This window comes from Artemia sp. Qi Xiang Cuo, chromosome 17 (genome assembly GCF_049724085.1).
Source record: "Artemia sp. Qi Xiang Cuo chromosome 17, ASM4972408v1, whole genome shotgun sequence".
Taxonomy (NCBI): Eukaryota; Metazoa; Arthropoda; class Branchiopoda; order Anostraca; family Artemiidae; genus Artemia; species Artemia sp. Qi Xiang Cuo.
The window spans coordinates 14,855,518-14,875,414 of NC_142810.1; the positions used below are offsets into that span (position 1 = coordinate 14,855,518).

The 19,897-nt window shown below is 35.3% G+C and overlaps 1 protein-coding gene across 1 annotated transcript in view; it reads left to right on the forward strand.

Moving 5' to 3' along the window:
• Positions 1-19,897, forward strand: part of sdk (sidekick cell adhesion molecule) — a 300,949-nt gene that overhangs the window by 191,532 nt on the left and 89,520 nt on the right. Inside the window, exons 10-11 of the mRNA XM_089103497.1 lie at positions 3,115-3,189; positions 8,802-8,921. Coding sequence (XP_088959623.1) covers positions 3,115-3,189; positions 8,802-8,921 — 195 coding nt within the window. The remainder of the gene's footprint in view (positions 1-3,114; positions 3,190-8,801; positions 8,922-19,897) is intronic.

Below are 19,897 nucleotides of genomic sequence, written 5' to 3' on the forward strand. Positions count from 1 at the left end.
ATACATGTTGTCATAATAATAACGAAAATTAACTATGTTAACAAAAAAAAAAACACACACAAAAAGACACAGAAATTCCAGGTAGGAAGGGCAAGGGCGTGGAAGGCTACCTCAACATAGGCGCACTAAAATAAAGACAATATATTCTAATACAAAAGTAATACATTTTAATGTTCAATCATAATTGGTCAATAAACAATCTTCAATATTTCCTTCTGTAATTTCGGCTTTGATTTCCAGGATGAATCAATTAGAATTTTATCTTCCAATTAATACTTGTTTGAAATTAGTAGTGTTTGGTATGTAATTGAAAACGTAGATTTTTAAAATCTAACACAAGGAATTTGGTACGTTCTAAAACGCCTAATAGCCGGAGGAGGGGGGCAGAATCAGTATATATTTTTCGAAAAAATAACTGCCAGAACTTTGTATTTAAAAATGGCATGTCGAAGTTATAACTTCACTTCTCTTATTAAAAAAAATATATTGTTTCTGTTTCTGGTACGTTTTCAAGTTTTGATGGTCGATGTGAAAACACAATGTGGAATGTAACATCTTCAAGATTAGAAAACATAAATTGAAAAATCTGCCACAAATGGTTTTGCGCAAAGGCTAAGTGAGATTATCCATTCAACTTTTCCTATTCGTAAACCTAACCGGAAAAATATCCCTATTTGCCCCTGGATGTCACATAGCCTCATTGTCTCCTCATATCGTAAAAACAAATTATATAAGTTAGCCTGTAAGACCCGTAGTGATATTGACCTATCTAATTATAAACATTATAAAAACTTATACACTAAACTCATCCGTGAAGCGACGAAAAATTATTATTATAAAAAAATTCTCAATAGCAAAGGAAATCTGAAAAAGATATGGTCCACCATTAATGATATACTTTCAAAAAATAGAAAATCAAAGTCTATACCTATTCGCCTTAAAGACACAAATGGTAGATTAATTGACCCTTTACATGCACCTGATGCATTTAATAATTATGCTTCTACTGTTCCTCATACTGACTCCCGCTCCTCCTTACCGGCTGTATTCCCTTGCTTCAATTTTAGATCCATGTTTTTCTGCCCAACTGATAGCAATGAGGTACTTCAAATCATCGGTTCTCTCCCTAATAGTTTTACTCCTGACTGTCTTGGATTAAGTAATAAGCTCCTGAAGACCATATCTCCTTTTGTCTACGAGCCCATCAAGCATATTGCCAACCTATCTTTAACCCACGGAGTTTTCCCTGATTTACTAAAGTCAGCCATTGTTATTCCAGTTCTTAAAAAGGGCGATCCAACTGAGATAGGTAATTATCGTCCAATCTCAATTCTTCCTGTTATATCCAAAGTGCTCGAGAGAATCATCTTCAGACGTCTGTCTCCCTTTCTGTTTGACAGTCAGCATTCCGTATCCTTGATTTCTCCTCACCAATATGGCTTTAGGCCGACATTATCAACTTCTCGTGCTCTAATTGACGCCACACAGTTCATACGCTCACAACTCGACCTTAAAAAAACTGTATTGGGCTTATTTTTGGATTTTTCTAAGGCCTTTGACATGGTCGATCATAGTATTTTAATAAGTAAATTAAATAGCTACGGTATTCGTGGTGTTCCCCTCTCTTGGTTTGATTCTTATCTATCTGGAAGGGTACAGAGTGTGAGCCTGGGTGGAGTATCCTCTCAGCCCTTACCTGTTCGGAGGGGTGTCCCGCAAGGCTCCGTTCTAGGCCCTATTTTATTTCTCCTGTATATCAATGATCTTGTTATAGACCTGGGCCCTTCAGTGTATCCTGTATTATTTGCTGATGACAGCAACTTCTTCATCACTGGCACCAATCTACCATTGGCAGTAACCTCTGCCCAAGTCCTTCTGAACAGAGTCCAGGCGTGGTGCCTTACGAATAACATGACCATTGGTAGCAAAAAAAGTCAAATAGTGTTATTCAGAACCCCCTACAACAAAGACGTTATTCAACCTGCTCTTGGTCTCAGGTACTCCTCCGACATCATCCCACAAGTGGAGGTTGCCAAGTTTCTTGGTGTATTTATTGACTCATGCTTGTCATTCTCTAATCATATTTCTTACATAACAGCAATAATTTTGAGACAAGTAGCTATGATTAACCGTGTGAATTATTTTCTTCCTCCTGACATCCTAGTTACCCTCTATTATTCCTTTATTTTTCCTTACCTTTCTTATTGCGGATCAGTTTGGGGAAATACAAAACGGTCCTTCATTAAAAAACTCAAATTTGCCCAAAACCGCGCCATTAAAGCAGTTTTTCGGCTTCCCCGTCTATATAAAACACGTGATTTGTATTCAGATTTTGGAATAGCTCAACTTGATAAAATCATACAAAAACTAAATTTATCGCTTGCTTACTCTGCTTTCCACAATAATATTCCACCTCAACTACTAACCTATTATAATATTACTAATTCGGAAGCCCATTGTCTCCGTTCATCCAATAGAGCCCTTAAAATTCCTAAATGCGTTTCAAGTGCTGCCCAGCAATCTCCCATTTACAAATCTATTATTCAATGGAACAAAATTCCCTCCAGTGTTGAACTAGCCACAAGTTTCTGCAAGTTGTATAAAAATGTAACAAAACTTAATGGTATAATTTAATATTTCCATTTTTAACAAATTTGCTCTAATTAGCAATGTTTTATTCTTCTATTTTTTTTTTCTCTTTCATTGTTACTTTAATTTTTTTTTTTCTCTTTTTCATTAAAAAGTTATACTATATGATGTATATTGTTATTATTTTTTTTGTTATTTTTTTATTTTAATAAATTTTATTTAATTTAATTTAATTGATAAGCTTTTATGTTTTTTTTCGGTTTTCTTGTTGTTCAAATTCTCCGAGAGACAATGTCCTCAATATCATTTGATCTCCTATGAATAAATTATTAGTAATCAAATATCGAGAACATCAATTTGCCTTTATGGTTCGTCAATTCTAGATGAAAAGATACAAGTTGCTTTCCCCATTTTGTGACCCAAAGATCTTTCAAATCTATTAGAAAGCAATTCCCTTCGTCATAAAATAGGAAACTTTCCGAAAGTCAATGTAAAGCTTCATTTCATTGGAATTTTATTTCACAGCCATTTCACGGTTGAGTCCAATTGCACGACTACGTGACTATCAGTTAAAGGAGAGATGGAGTTCAAGTGACTACTGTAAGAGTTCATGAGCTTATTGAGAATGTTTTGTCACTAAGTTGCACGTTTTTAGATACTGTTTGTTCACGTGATCTTTTAGCTTTGTCTTCTTTCTGCTTTTAAAAAAGAGATGAAGGTAATCCAGTGAGTTTTAAATTTAAAGTCCTTAAACATGGTGGGAAACAGACGAGGAAGTATCTTTTCGGGCATCAGGGGGGCATTGAATTACTTCCGATGACTACGTCAAACTGTTGGCACGGATTTGCAAGCAATCTTTGTCCCATCTCCGATCATACCGCCAGAATCCTCCCCATGGTTCCAAGTCTGAATTTTTACCAGAGATGGTATAGGAATTTTTTCCTCTGGGTTTTCTTTCCTAAGAGGGTTTCGGTTCACAGACACGAGGGGCTATAAATGTCGTGGCTTCGGGACGACGCAAACTGTAATCAAGAACCTATAAACTAAACTAAGCAGATTTTTTTTAAACGACCACACTGGGTTCAAGTGTCGTTCGTGTCCTGAGACCCCCCTGGTCCTAAGTGTCATTGCGCTTTGCTGAAAACTTGGTAGGTTTCAATAAGTAAAGCAATTTTTTTAAATAAAAGTTTTATTAGACTATTCACTTTCTAAAGATTTACATAAAATATGCAGTATGGATGTGTATCTTGTGTTCAGTAAGATGCAAATGACAATTTGGCGTGATGATCGTGGGAGGCTTGAAGGGGAGATACTTCCTCTTTTATTTGAGGGTGAGATTTTTATATTTTCGTTTTTAACTTTAGGTTTATCTCGATCCTTGGTATTACACACTTAAAAGTCACTTACTTTATTTGTATTTCTAGAATACGTTTTTGTTCGTTTTTAATCTTATAATCTCTTGAAGCAATCCATTCGCGGAATGGAATAAAAATACGCAGTAAAATTTCTTTCAAATTGGCTATATAATAAAAGTAATTGCTTTCCTTTTAAATTAGAATATTCCTTTTTTCGAGGGGGGGGGGGTCAGCTATGACGCGACTGTCAGTCGGGGAGAGATACACTGACTACAGTATTAGACCTCTTGAAGCTATTTAGGGTGATTTTTTTGTATGTATTGCATGCTCTTTTGGTAGCTTCCCTTTATTCACGTGTGTTCTTTAGCATTGTCTACCTTCTGCTCGTTGGTTTGTTTTCTCATAACTCAACGCGTCTACATGTAAAAATTCTTGAAAAGGAAGGGACAAACATGCTAATCAGAAATTCCCTTTGAAGAAGGCCAAATAGGCCCATGCTCGTCTAAGGCTTAACGAATCATGCTGGTTGGCACATGTCACATATGATGGAAGTGTGCCACGTGTAGCACGAGGAACTTTACTGTGGCTAAAATAATTTCTTAGACCACACTGCTTTTCCATTTACGAAAAAATAAAGCAAGAAAAATGGGTTTTAATTTTTTATAAAGCAGTGAATACAATAAAATAAAAACTTAATTCGGAGTATGCTTGTTTAATTAAGTGTTTATTTTATTGTATTCACTGCTTTATAAAAGATTAAAACTCGTTTTTCTTGCTTTATTTTTTCTTTACTGTGGCTGAAGTTTGGTTTCATGTGGCAAAGAGAGTTCCATGCGCAGTGGAACTTTGTGCCCCTCCGAGGTACACCTAAGAAGGCAGAGAATGGATAAAACCCTTGAATTTATTCAACGTGCGCCAAAAAACACATTTTTGGTTAAATAGTGGTTTATAGGACTTTTTTGTTGTATTATATTCTCCAAGAAAATTTATTTTCACCTTGTACTCTTCCCTTTTAAAGCAAAAGCTAAAATAGTATCTCACTTTTCGATATACACACCTCGTTTTCAGTATGTAAGTGTGCTTACGTTAAAGGCGTTATGTCCTTTTTTTAGAGAAGGGGGATGAGCAAAGAATTTTCCGTGGGAATACAAATTAGTAGAAAGTTTTATATATCACTAGTTCGTATTAAACTCAGAATTGGTGCACAAAAACCAGTCCCTCATTTTATTAGGGAGGGAGTTGACCCCCGTCTAATAGATTTAATTATTTGCGGTTTAAAACAGGGACATTTACATGACTGATGAAGACTTGATGAACTTGTTCTAAATTAACATTTTGTAGCTAATCTGTACCAGTGCTTTTTCGAATGTTCAAAGTACTTCTAACATATGCGTTGTTTGCCACCGTTTTGAGCTCTTTCAGATGTGCAGTTTTATCTCCTCCACTGTATACTTTTATTTCTTCTACTGTATATTTTATCTGCTCTCCTCTACTGTAGGCAGAACGCTGTCCTTTAGTGGGTTTTGCCAGTTTCGGGAACAAGAAAAAGTCACAGGGAGCCAAGTCCAGTAAATGTGGTAGTTAGCACGACAAAATAATTTTTTGCCTTGAAAAAGGAAGAAGAAAAGACAAGTAGCAATATTCATGTGACAGAGCTTTTAGTCAAAATTGATAAACTTTCAGCAAAAAAAAAACTTGGCTGCCAATATGTTTCATGCCCAAACCATCCGAGAAAATTACACAATTCATCCAATATGCCTATATCCTCAGCAACTTCGTTAATGGTGATTCTCCGTAACAATTTTATTCGCTGCCTTAAAGTTTTCATTGGTTGTTGTTGTGCTCGGAATCCAGGACAGACATGGTTATTAACATCTTTTAGACCTTGTGAAACGAGCAGACACGCCCTACCACCTATTTCACAAAATTTAGTATAGATTCTTTGACCCATTTTTTTTAGAAGCACAAATTCACCGAGCACGTAAAAACAGATCTAACCCTTATCAAAGAGTTCGTGGTAACGGCAACTAGTCCCCCTCACACGCCCTATTTCCTCAAAGACATTCGATCAAAATTTTGAGATAGCCATTTGATTCAGTATAGTTGAAAGATTCAATAGCTGTGGCTTTGGGGATGGCATGACACCCCCTCCCACACACACTACCCTGAGGAAAGGGCTGTAATTTATGCAGTTTGCCCATTGCTTAGATATAGTATTTGTTATTGGGAAATACACGGAAATTTTCGAGTCGAGCGGGTGATTTTCCACGGGAAGAATTTTTTGTGGAGTGGAAAGTTTCTGAGGGAATTTCCCATGGGAAATTTTTTCACGTGGGGTGGGGGGGGGTTGTTTCCTAACATCATTTGAAAAATGGTCAGAAAATAAATTTAAAAGAAAAAAAAAATCAAGTGACTGGAAGAAGCAACATTAAAAGTTAAAACGAACAGATATTATCTCGCAGGCTATATGATGGAGGGCGGCTAAAGTTTGACTTTTCGTACAATTATTTAAAAACGGCTCCTGAAACGCAAGGGTTGTTGAATTTGAATGAGAAGTATCTGCAAAGTTTTAGGAGTCAACGTGAAGAACGAGGGATGAGGAAGGGGCAGACCCGTCTCGTATACAGAATAATTTTAGAGTTTCGGCTGCTATTGGGCTGAATCGCTCCTAAGCATGCATACAGTTCATTACCACGAATTGTTTGGTAACTTTATTCTAGTGATACATGCAAAAGAAAATTAGGTAAAAATAAAAATTCACCATTAGTTTTGCCACTTCTTATGACTTTTTATTACCATCTAATAATTAATTATTGTCTTCTCGTTCTCAAAATTAAGCTCGACACTCCCCATGTGTGCTTAACTACTGTGTTATTAGACCTCGATGCTGGAAATTACCAGAGAAGTTTCTCTGGAGAATCTGATGTCCATAAAACAAAGCTAATGGTTCTCCTTTTCAGATCAAAGTACCTTCTCCTTAATGATTATTGGAGTGGTTTGATTATCAAATTTAGTTTAGGTTCATGGAATCAATCAGAACATACTTTGTATTTTAAGAAGAGAACGCAAGGGACGTCCCACTATCTTTCTAAGTCGTGTAGAATTCATGTTTCAACCCTACCTCGTTTGCCACTGAGTCAGGGTTGCCACCTTGGTCAGTTCCTAAAGCGCTACAATTTTAAGCCTATGCTCCGTTTGAAATTAGTTTTTAGGTCGATCGTTTAATCCTTTTAATGTAAGGTAATAAAAATGTATCCTCAGCCGACCAGAACGCTGAATGGGAGAATGCATGTATACAAACATATCCTGTGTTTAAATGTATTTAGATTACTGTCATAAAAAAAATGTTCTGACCTATGTTTTGATTTGAGACACTTCGTGTTATTGTATTTTATATGTCTATATTTTCAATTTGATCATCTAACAGAAAAAGTGCTACATTCAGTGTAACGCGTGCTACACATGATGAAATAGTGCTGAAATAGCACATGTGGCATGTGGCATGTGACATGTGGCATGTGGCATGCTGCATGTGGCAGCCCTGCACTGAGTCGATCATTGCTCAGATCCTATCTCTGTGCCTCTTTTGAAGGTAGAACCTTAAACTGAAACTTCCAGGAATGTCCTGATTTTGACGATTTCTCCTTATTTTCCTATATTTCGGTAAACTTCCCTTGTTCTGTTCCTTTTTTGAAGTAGGGAGGGGGCTGATAAACTGCCATCAAAAACTGAATACTTAGTGGGTTTCTGATCTGGTACGCAAAATCTAATATAGTGGGTAAACCATTGGTAAAAAACTTATATTTTGCTTTGTCTACTAATACTATGACTAAAACATGTAGGCGAAGTAAATTTGTTTTATAGTATCTTGAGTTTAAGGTTTTTTTTACTAGCTATATGACTAAATTGTTTTTAAAGTTTTATATTATTCTTATTTCATTTTGTCTTGGCGATAAACGCTTTGGTAAAATGAAGGTTTATGTCTTCGCTAAAATGAAGATTATGTCTGAAAGGTACTTTTGAAACCTGCAGAATAAGTAGGTTGTTTTCAAGTGATACAAAACTTAAACAGGTGTATATTTATAACAATTTTTTTTTAATTTTTGAAGGGGTGCTTTTGGACTTGTCATGAAAGGAGGAGGAAGCCCGCAAAATACGGTAAAATAAATTGCGTCTATTGATAGGGTGTACTGAGATTAAAGTGCAATGGACTTCAAAGTAAAGATGTTTTACCCCGGACCTTTTTTAGGTTTATCGACTCCTCAAAGCTCCGGTTTCCTAATGTTTTCTTTTTTTTATATTTTGAAGTTTTTTCAGCAAAACCGCATTTTTGTTCATGATAATCAGTAAGAACAATTAATTAGTTAAAACGCTTTTCGTCCGTTATGACGCTTTTCGTCCGTTAAAATTCAAACAATAACAGTCTGTTGATCCTAAAGACTGTTACACCTTTATAGGAGAGCTTCAACTTCTTAAGCTGTTTGATGCTACACGTTTGAAGCTGTTTTGTTGATATTTCATCCACGTTTCTTTTTTTCAAATTTGGCTCCCGCTGTATACTACCATAAACCGCATATAAAGTTCTTTTCACTAAAAATTAAATTTCTGACTTTCTCAATTTTTTAAGACATAAATGGTTGTGTAAGTTTCCACCTAACCATTTCAAAAAAAAAATGCTTTTATTTTAAATGTCCTTGGTACTATAAGAATGGTTTGCCTATTTATCACTTACTTTTGCAATTTGACAAAGAAAAAAAGGAAGAAAGAAAACAATATAAAATAGCTGTAGTAATAAAGTGGAATTTTTGTGCACATTCTTGTATGTGCTTTTAATGTGCAATTGACATTTCCTTATAGCCTCTGCCCCTGTATTTGAAGAGCCACCGTCGAACAGAACAGCAATGGACGGAAAGGACGTTTTATTTACATGTAAAGCAGGCGGCGCACCAAATCCAAATGTGACTTGGTACTTTGAACGTAAGTTGTCTGAGCGCCTGTTTTTTCATTTAAATTCTTCTCTCTCAGTTCATTTCAAACGTTTTTGTAAAAGCAACGTCGATTAGATCCAAACCCTATTAGTTGCTAGCAGACTGTTCACTGTTAAGCATTTTTCTTTCTTACATTTATTTTACATAATGTTCACAGGCCAGTTTATATTTAAAAAAAAAACGAAAAAAAAAACAGAAATCTTAATAATTTATAGGAATGCTAAAATAACTAACATTTCTACCCTTCTTTTTGATAAATTGATTCTAGTTTCTATTGAAGAAATTCAAGGCTTTGTCTGAACGTAAGGAGTCTGATGGACCGTTTTTATCGTTAAATATTTCTCAGTTCCTCCCAAACGCTTTAATAAAATCAGCATGGTTAGATTAAGACCCCATCAGTTGTAAGCACGTTCTTCACTGTCCAATATTCCCCCCCCCCCTTTTTTTTTCTACGTATTGTTCATTTGCCTATCCAATGTCGGTTTTGTATAAAAAAAAACAAGGTCATAAATTAGAGCAATACTAAAATGACTAAACTTTTACTCAATTTTGTGGATAATTTAATTTAAATTCCCTATGAGGAAGAACAAAGCCTTTTCTGGTGTCTGTCACAGTTTGATAAGTAAATAAATTTTAACCATCTTAGCAGGAAGAATATGGTCTTTTATGGTCAATGATGACATGTCTGGCCCCTGTTTTTGGAAAAAGTGGAAGTAAGCGGAACTATGAATTTGGGATACTATAAAATGTAATAGGAGCAATAATATAATAATAGGAACTATAAAATTTAACCAAAATATTAATTTTTTCACAAAACTACACTCCTCTAGGCAGGGGCGTTCCGAGACTTATTTCATTGGGGGGGGGGGCGATCTTCGTAAATTTTACCGAATTGCTATCTGATTTATGCCGAATTTTCTGCAGAAATCAAGAATTTTGCTAAATTCCCGGCAATTTGTCAAAATTTCTGCAATGCCAAACCGAATGCCAAAACCATTGGAGGGGCGGTGCGCCCCCCCCCCCTCGGGACGCCCCTGCCTCTAGGTCTACGTGAAACTTTAGCCCTAATAGACATCGGGGAAATGTCTTATAAATATTTGAAATTTCATATATTTTTGCCTTAAGACGCACTCAGAAACCTCCCCGTAACAATTATCTAATACTCTGATTTGCTCAACTACTACTGTCTCACCTAAAAGGAAAGTGGATCTGAATAATTAATCAATTTTAATTTCTTGGAAACAATTATCCTCCGTAGTAGCCGGTCTTTCTCATGCGTCTCTTGTTTTTGTATTAAAATTTAACAAGGCTATTACTAGCTTCTCAGGAGAACTTTGGAGCCACCGGGAAAACTCCGTATCCAACCATTTTCGTAACCTAAAGATGGGATATTTATAATCTGCAGAGGGATAGGGATATCTAGGCCTAGAAGCCTACTTCTTTATGTTATCAGATTCCCTCCTCCTTCTCGGAAAATTTCTACTGACTCATCCCTGTAATGTGGATAGATTCCTGTAGCAACTTTTCTTATCAATAATAATCTCTATTCTTAAAAAAAATATTGCCTCTACTAATAGCCCCTTTCCCCTAAATTCAGCTTTTGTTTTATTTCCATAATTTATTAGTCTTCGTTCTTCTTCTCTCGAATCTTCTTCTCTTCTTCTTATTTCTTTACTTCCTTTTTTTCCGAGAAATTCTCTCGGTGCAACTACGCACCAACTAATGTCTCTTTTCAGAGAAAACAATATTAGAATACTTACCAGGGATTGGTAAGTTTGTGACTGAAAATACTTCTTCTTTGAAGCAGCAGGCCCCTTCCCACCTACGCAAAAATATTTTGACCCCTTCCTAAAATTAAGGATGTCATGGTTTAACTTAAAAACAGTTCAGTTCAGTTCATTTTATTTAACATCAAAATACATTTAACAAATATGCCAATACCCGCCCCAAGAAAGATACCAAAAAGCGCTTGCGACTGGGCGGGTACATACACTAAAAAGCAACACACACAAATTACATACAAACACTACAAAAAAAAAAAATCAATCAATCTCTCATCAATTCATTTAATAATAATAATAAAGATAAATAATAATAATAATAAAAAAAAAAAAAAAAAAAAAAAAAAAAAACTATGAACCTTGACCTAACAAATATTGACCTAACAAACATGGTTTAACTGTGTACCGAATATTCTCTTTGAAGAGACAGCCATGTTTAAATAGTTACCCAATTTCGATGTCTTTGAGCAATTATCATCTTGCGTGATAGACATTCTTTCCCAAGTATCGCTTTTTCTTCAAATTTATGAGATGCTTTTCTTCTTTCTTGAAAGTGCTTCGGAGCCCCTGGTACTTCTAGTTAGAAACTGGGCACTTATAACCCCCTCAACAATGTGCAGAGGGATAGGGAAGTTTTTGGCTAAAATGCTACTTTATATAAGTATTAGATCCCCCCTCAACATAAAAGTATTCTGACCCCTCCCTAAGATTATGGACGGTTGGTCCAACTATATTCCGAATAATCTTTCTTAAGAGAAAACCGTGTTTAAATAATTACCCAATTTGGATGTCTCGAAGGCAATTATCATCCTTCTTGATAGCCATTCTTTTCCAAAGCATGGCTTGTTTTCTTCTCAAAATTCATCGGAGACTTTTCTTTTTTCTCGAGAGAACTTTAGAACCACTTGTAATTTCTAATATGAAAATGCGACAGCTTGCCGAGATCTATATTTTTTTTTTCATTTTGACTGGAAAGAAATTTTTGTGTAAGGCTTTGCTTGGAGCAAGAATCACAAATATGCTTGAAATTGAAGCATTTGTTTATATTGTATTTCTGTAACGTTTTTGAAAAATAGCCAAGGTCATGTTTTTGAATGGAGTTTTTTGATTAAATGCATTCCAAAATCATAGTATTACTATTGCTGGTATAACTGTATAAATTATATTGCTTGTATAATTTGTTTAATAGTGGTAATAACTACAGCAGCATCAAGCCACATGCGACCAACACAGGTCCTCCTCATCCATTCAATTCTATTGAAAACTTTACTTTGTATCCCCTCCCAAGATGTTCTGAAGATCTCCTCACCCCATTCGTGGAAGGCTTGCTTTTCATTTAGCCCGAGATGGATGGCCGAATAGAACGATTTTTGGCAATCAGTCATTCTTCTTCCGCAAAACCTGTCCAGGCCATATCAATCTTTCTCTCACTATAATCCTAGATAGCGTCCAGATATACATCCTAGATGTACGTCCAGTCAAACGGGTATCCAAAACCAAACGTAGACAACTCCCCTAGAAAACATCTAAGAAATCCTCCTCCGTCTTCCGAAGCGCCCACGTTTCAGAAGCATGCTTGACCGCTGTAATCACTCTAGTCTCCAATAATGAAGTTTTGGCTTGCCGACTTATCTTTCTATTCTTCTAAACATTATTTATATAATAAAGCTATATTTTAGTAACTTTACAGTAATATTTAAATGTTTTTCCAGCACATGTGTTTCACTTAACGCTACACTTCAGCGCCTTTACATTAACACTGAACATTAATGCATGTTAAAAGAAAACGCTATATTTAATATAAAACGTGCTATATTTCTGATATAAAAACATTGAAGCCTTATGGCTTTTACTATAGGTATAAGTTGAAACTTTCTATAGGTTCAGTTGAAATTTCATAGCAAACCTGGCAAAGAAATTTAGGCCGATGCTCAGTTTCTCTTTCCTAAAAGACTTAATTATAAGCTATACATTTAAACCGTTAAGATGCCAAATCAACTAAGTCCATAAAAACGAATAGTTAGAAAGTAGGCAACAGAAAACTCGTTGCTGGCTTTGATTTGCAAGCCCCAACATTTAGTGGGAATGAAGTCTAAAAGTTGCTTTTTCAATCTTTGGATATGGATATTTTCAGTCTTTGGATATGGAGCATGCTTTACAGCCTTCTCCATGCCCAAAATTACTCCATACCCAAAGTTGCTTTCAAGCAACTCGAGTATGCTTTTAAGCCTGCTCCATTAGCCGAATTTATAGAACTAGAACTAGAACTATTTAGAACATTAGAACTAGATTAGTTAAGTTGGTTTCTAAAAGTTATTTAGATAAATGGCACTGGTGTTATTTAGATAAAAGCACTGGTGTTACTTTGGTGTTACTCTGGTGTTACTGGTGTTACTCGTGTTACTCTGGTGTTACTGGTGTTACTTTAATGGAAAAGCTGTTTTATTAATTCCGATTTTTAGGGACCACTTTTGCAATTGCGTTAGTTTTCAATAAATTTTTGTACTAATAACATATAAAAAAGTGCATAAAGAGGTTTTAGTCACGCTTCTAAAAGACTTAATGCTTAACACCTTTTATGCAGGGTTGTATCCAGGGGGGTTGGGGGGATTGAACCCCTCCCCCTTAAATGTATTCTCGAGTCTTAAAAACGTAAACAGAATGCATATAAACGTTTTTGTATTTTTTAAAGTTTGTTGTGTACCCCCCCCCCTCCCTCGAAAAAATCCCGAGTATGGCCCCGCTTCTTTGTCTGAGAAAGGATATGCTTCTTTGTCTAAAGGACATTTGTGAACGTTACTTTTCAGGAAAATTTTATGGAACCGTATTTTCTTTTGGAAAAATTGAAGTACCAAGGACAGTGAAAATGAAGTCTGGTTGTTTGTACTGGCTCTACTGTTTGAATTGAATATTGGAAGTAGAAACATCCACAACTATACTTATTTAGATTTTTTTTTTTTTAAGGAAAATCGGGGATTAAATTTCTTAGAAAAAAGACCTCATATGCAGTTATGAAGCTCTTAGTGGTAGTGGGTGCCAAATTAATAAAAAATCCCCTTAGTTCTATGACTGTCTACCTTTGTTCTGCCGTATGACGAATGACGTATGGATGGATGGATGATAGACATGTCTATCAACAAGTGAAATGACATCATTTTTATACAATCCTAAAAAGGGTTTATGCCAGATTTGCCTCTCACTCAGTCAGACTATCTGTCTTGGCTTTTTCTACAATTAATTAAAAAAAAACTTTCCGTAAAAGAAGTTTTTAAAAGAAAAATAAAGGCCATTTTAAACTTAAGATAAGCAGATACAAATACCTGTTAAAATTCATACCCAAAACGAACAGAAATCAAATAAAAATCATAGCCAATAACATACAACAAGTAATAATATAAATGAATAGATAGATCTTAAAGTGAGTAAAGCTTAGATTGAATATGAAAAACAAGCTTAAAACGAAAAAAAATATTTTGCTATTGAAGTATAAATGAAACCCAAAACGAACAGAAATTAAATTAACAATCAATGCAAACAAACATATAATAGATACTAATATAAATAAATAAATAAATCCTAAAACGAGTGAAACGTAAATTGAATATTCAAATCAAGCTTGAAACGAACAAAAATAACTACAAACAAGAGTTTGGGTATCGGCCCCTTCTCTCACTGTAAAAGTCTAAAAGAACAAGAGTAGTTAGGGTGATTCGACGCCTTCGAAAAATGCAATTCGATGCGGGTAAAATATTGTTTGGAGGTCACTTTCAATATGCAACTTCTTCAATGTCGTTTCAAGTTCAAATTACAGTAATGCAAAAAGCAAAAATTAAGTAAAAAAAAAGCCTAACTGCACCAATCGACTTGCCGTAGGACTTTATAGAAAACTATTTAAGTAGTGGACTTACATTTGAAAAATATATTTAGAAGAAAAGTTTTCAGAATTGCACCTTATGAACTTGTTGAGTAAAGGAAAGGGGTCGTTAAAATTTTAGACATGCCCCCCCTCTCTCTCTCTCCACACATGAGCGGCATAGGAGTACAGTTGGACCACTGTTGATTATGGGATTTTGCAATCAGAGTCATATCCATCACTTTTTTAATCGGGGGGAGGGAAGCTATTTTTGAAATTTTGTAACTATGGAAGAAGTTATTTAAGATATTTTTAGTTTCGAAATCGCTAAAAATACGAGTATTATGGCTATTGGGGTGGCGGAGGTGGAGGAGGAATTGGGGTGGCGGAGGAGCGTGCGTAGCTGTGTTGGCCTCAGGCGGCTTGGTGCTGCGGTGAGTTGTTAGTAGTAGTAGTAGTATTATGGCTATTGCTTACACACCTTTTATAACAGAAAATTCAGATTGTTCATTCAAACGGAGTATAACTGTGGTACCTGGCTCCGTGCAGTCTGAAGACGTCGAATTAAAAATTGTCCGTATTAGAGGATTTGGTGGGTTTTCCAGTGCCCGAGGGCAGTGTAACTTTTTTGTCCCACCTTTTCCCTTAATAACTTATGTTTTATAGATATACTTCATCTTCCATGAAATACATCTAAATGACACACCATTAATGCTGCGTCTGGGGGCATATTTGCCCCTTGACCCCCAAAACCTCCCTCCTCGCCACGTCACTTCCTCGTACACACGTAAACACGCAGTTTCGGCAAAAATTGGCTGTACGAGGCATGCTCGTAGCAGCTGCAAAGTTTTTATGCGCATCTCACATTTGGGTAGGGGGTTGTTTATAATTCGAGAGATTGACCAGTTTATACGATTTTTTTTTTTAATCAAATAAATTATGATCCAAAAAAATACTTACGACCCGGCAAATTGATTTATTGACTATTTCTGAGCTGTCACTTTAAAATACTCATCAAGTGTTTGGTTCAAACCTGGCAACATTGAAAACAAAACCCGAATGTGTTCAATTGCAACTAAATATTTTCTTTTGGGTCGTTTTAATCATGCTCTGTTATGTTGATATGCATTTCCTTTCCTCGAAAAAAGAAAAAAAGAAAGAAAGGGCAATTCGCCTTTGTTTGCTTTCAGCGTTGGAGATTTATTTTTGTCTTTATTTAAATTATGTAGCTTTTTATTATTTTTGCTCATCGTTTGTCTTGGTTTGTGGCTACTAATGAATACTAATTTCCTTTGATTTTTCTTCCACTGTTGTTATTGAAAGCCAGGAAACAAACTTGTGCACTGTTTCTTACTAGAAGAAAGGATGAATGCAAAAGTAAAAACTTTGTGCAAGTGAAATGGGATGGAAGGCCTTTGTTATGAAATTGTTATTTAGCTGCAAAAGGCTGTATAGCTGTTGAGAGAGCTATCTATTCTAATAAATATATAACACAGCATGGCTAGAAGAATGCGTCACTCGACGTTATTAGTTAGCCGGACTACAAGATGATTCTTTTGATCGTTTTTTCTTCTGCTTTTTTTATTCTTCTTTCTTTTTAAAAATTTTTCTTCTTTCTTTTTTTCTTCTTTTTTTCTTCTTTTTCTTCTATTATTCTTCTTTCTTTTTTAAATTTTTATACTAGATCAGATACAATCTATGCTGAAATTTGATCGAAAAATATGGTGAAAGGTAAAAAAGGACATTTGAAAAAAAATGCCTTTTTTTTCCTGTTTTGTTTAAACCCTCAAAATATCTATAAATAGTAGATGAGAGGGCGCGAGAGAGAGTGAGAAGGAGGGAAGCAGAAAGACAGAGGAAGATACGGCATAAATATTCTGAAAGTAATTGCATGATTTTTTTCAATATTTCATTAATGAAATAACGTTGAATTCTTGATTAGTCCTAAGAATTGCCGAAAGAAACTGGAAATTTGGGCCTTCAAATGGTTTTCCTTCTTTTTTCCACCAGAAAGAAACCTGCAAAGCCAAGAAAAAAAAAATAGTTTTAGACTTTTTCTGTTGTTATTGGGAGGCATTAAAGACATTTGAGCACTGTTTCGAGCTAGAAGAAAACAACTGCTTACTACTATTACCAACAAGTTACTGCAGCACCAAGCCGCCTGAGGCCAAAAGAACTGCGGACGCTCATCTTCCACCGCTATCTATTCAAAGCTAGAAGGAAAGAGGAATTAAATATTAAAAAGTTTTAGTAAATGAAATTGGCTAGAAGTTTTTTTTATTATAATTATGTAAAGATAGCGTAAAGGGTCTAATTTTCGAGCTGCCCTTAGAAGCCGCCTCGAGTATTCCCATACGATATTCGCGAATAGCAAAAAGCTGTCAGATTGATATTCCCGGTAAGACAAGAATTGGCTTGACTTCGAAAGTGAATCCAGGTCGCCAGTGGGAATTTTTCCTGTTCTGAGGCGTAGATGGGTTTTTCAGAGTCTGCGAGAAATTTCGATTTTCTCCCCGCCTTTGACAAAAATTCCGAGAAAAAAAACACACAAAAAGAACGCATTTGCGCCCCAACAGATGCTTTTGCCGGGGATAAATGTTACCCAAGCCACGCCACTGTTCCTGGCTACTAGTTTCTGGCATCAAATGCAAATTATAGAACTCATGATTTTAAACACCAAATCTTAAAACTTTTTTACTTTGTAAATAAATAATTTTATTAGATAAATAATATTTTTGAAAACTTCGCAGGATCTTTACCGAAATCCAATTACTATTGATATGATAATTATTAATACTAAGAGCCATTGTGGGCCCATGGTTAATGTAAAAATCCGCAACAACGTGCAATTTCAAAATAAATGCACAACTATGTATTCAAACTGAATAAATAAGTTAAATAGTATTTACTTATACTCGCCACCCGAATGGGGTGAAAAGATGTTGTAAGGGGTGGAAAGATTTCCACCCCGAATGGGGTGGAAAGATTTAAGGGAAATGGGAATTTCTTGGGAGGATGTAAAGAGGGCCTTGAATAGATGGTGAGGAACGAGAAGGAGCGTGTGTAGCTGTGTTTGCCTCCGGTGGCTTGGTGCTGCAGTGAGTTGCTAGTAGTTGTAATAGTAGTAGTATTTACACTTGAAGCAGGACCAGACGTTTTCTGCCTTACATAAAATCTAAAATTCAGATATATTGGGGGAATTGGTCGACTTTAGTTAAAAAGATAAGAAACACAATTGGAAGAAAGACATTGTAAAAATAGACGTAGTTATATTTTACAATGCCTGTTTTTGAAAATAGGATGAATTTAACCTGCAAAGGCGTGTTTTTCTTACTGTATCTGAAATGCAAATGATCGTTTCTGTCATAAAACAATAAAGACATAATACTGTAATAGATTACTGCCAAGCACTCAAATGAACCTCGTATGCAGCCCCCGCCAGTCAAAACAGGAAATATTCCTAAAGGGTGGAAATCGACAAAAAAAATATATATATATAAAGCCAGCAAAGAGAAAAGAATTGGTTATAAAAATCCATAGATCTTAATATTTTCATAGACTCGCAGCAGAAAATTATAAAGTTTCTGTTGACAGTATATTGTGTTTTTGCAGCCTAAAACCAATTTTATTGGAGCAAAGTAGAAAGTAGCATAATGTCTTTGGGCAGCCAAGTTTATTTTTAACAACAATAGTTTTAATCTAGAATCAAAATATGATTTTGGAGGCTACTGCAGCAACTCTTTATTGGTTTGAATGCCTTTCAAGAAGAGAAACTCTTGCCAGGTTTGCAAAAATATAATTGAAGGCTGCACGATATAAAACCACGCCTAAGCCGATGGAGTGGGTGCCCAATTATATTGAATATTTATCTTGAATTATATAGTATAAATACCATTCACACAAGTTATGGGGAACATTCTGTCCTTGATTACACTATATGTCTTGATGAAAAGCATTTAGGGCTGCTTTGCCATCCCGTAAAGGTAAAATTTGGTCCAAAATCTGAAAAACAGGCCAAATGATTTTATTATTACTTCTTATCACGGAGGTTGAAATCCAACAACACCTTCTGATTCTATTTGTTTACACTGTTGCCAAATTCTGAAAGGTGCTCAATCATAATGCTCGTCTTGTTCTGGAAAGCAAATAGTAAATTAGTTATGAATCACTGGTGTTATGGACCAGTATGGTGCTATGGACCAGTATGGTATTATGGACCAGCATGGTGTTATGGACCAGTATAAATTAGTTATGGATCACTGGTACTGGGTTGGCTTTTTTGATAGTGTGCTAATCAAAGCATAATATCGGTCAAAGCTCCACTTTCATCCCTTTCTTGGTCTTTCATGCGATTAAATAAAAAAAAGAAGTTTTTTTTTAACTGAAAGTAAAGGTCAACATTAAAACTTAAAAAGAACAAAAATTATTCCGTATATGAAAAGGGGCTGTCCCCTCCTCAACGCCCCTATCTTTACCCTAAAGTTAGACTCTTTTTCACAACTCTATTTTTTAAAACAATAAAAAATTTTAGCGTAAAGAGCGAGGCGTTGAGGAGGGGACAGCCCCTTTCATAGGGACTGTCCCCTCCATTTTTGGTCTTTCATGCGATTAAATAAAAAAACAAGTTTTTTTAACTGAAAGTAAGGAGCGACATTAAAACTCAAAATGAACAGAAATTATTCCGTATATGAAAGGGCTGTCAGAGGAGGGGACAGCCCCTTTCATATACGGAATAATTTTAGTCTGTTTTAAGTTTAAATTTTAGTCCTTACTTTCAGTTAAAAAAAACTTGTTTTTTATTCAGTTTCTGAACATTTTTAAACTAATTGAGGTTTCCAATTTGGCTCACCGTACACGAATAATTAAAACGAAATTTGCATATTAATTTAAATTTTTTTAAACTAATAATAACGTTATAATAACCTAAGTTTGATGTTTGTTCCAGTTATTTAAGAATGACTTTTGAGTCACAAAGGCTGTTTAATTGAAATAATAACCTCTTTTAAAAGTACAAAAAAAGTTTAGCGTAAGAGTGAGCTATTGAGGAGAGGCAACCTCCCTGATATACCTAATATTTTCTGTTCATTTTAAATTGATTACGGTACCGCGTATTAAGCTGCTTGAGATAAAATTAAACGCTAAGATTGGCCGAGAAATAAGACTAGCAAATTATTGTTTATATTGGCCATTATTTAACAAAATGCGAACTTTTAGCGTAAAGAGCGAAGCATTGACGAGGGGGAGAAATCCCTCATATACGTAATATGAGGGGGTTCTCCCCCTCGTCAGTAACTTGCTCTTTACGCTAAAGTTCTAATTTTATTCCAATTC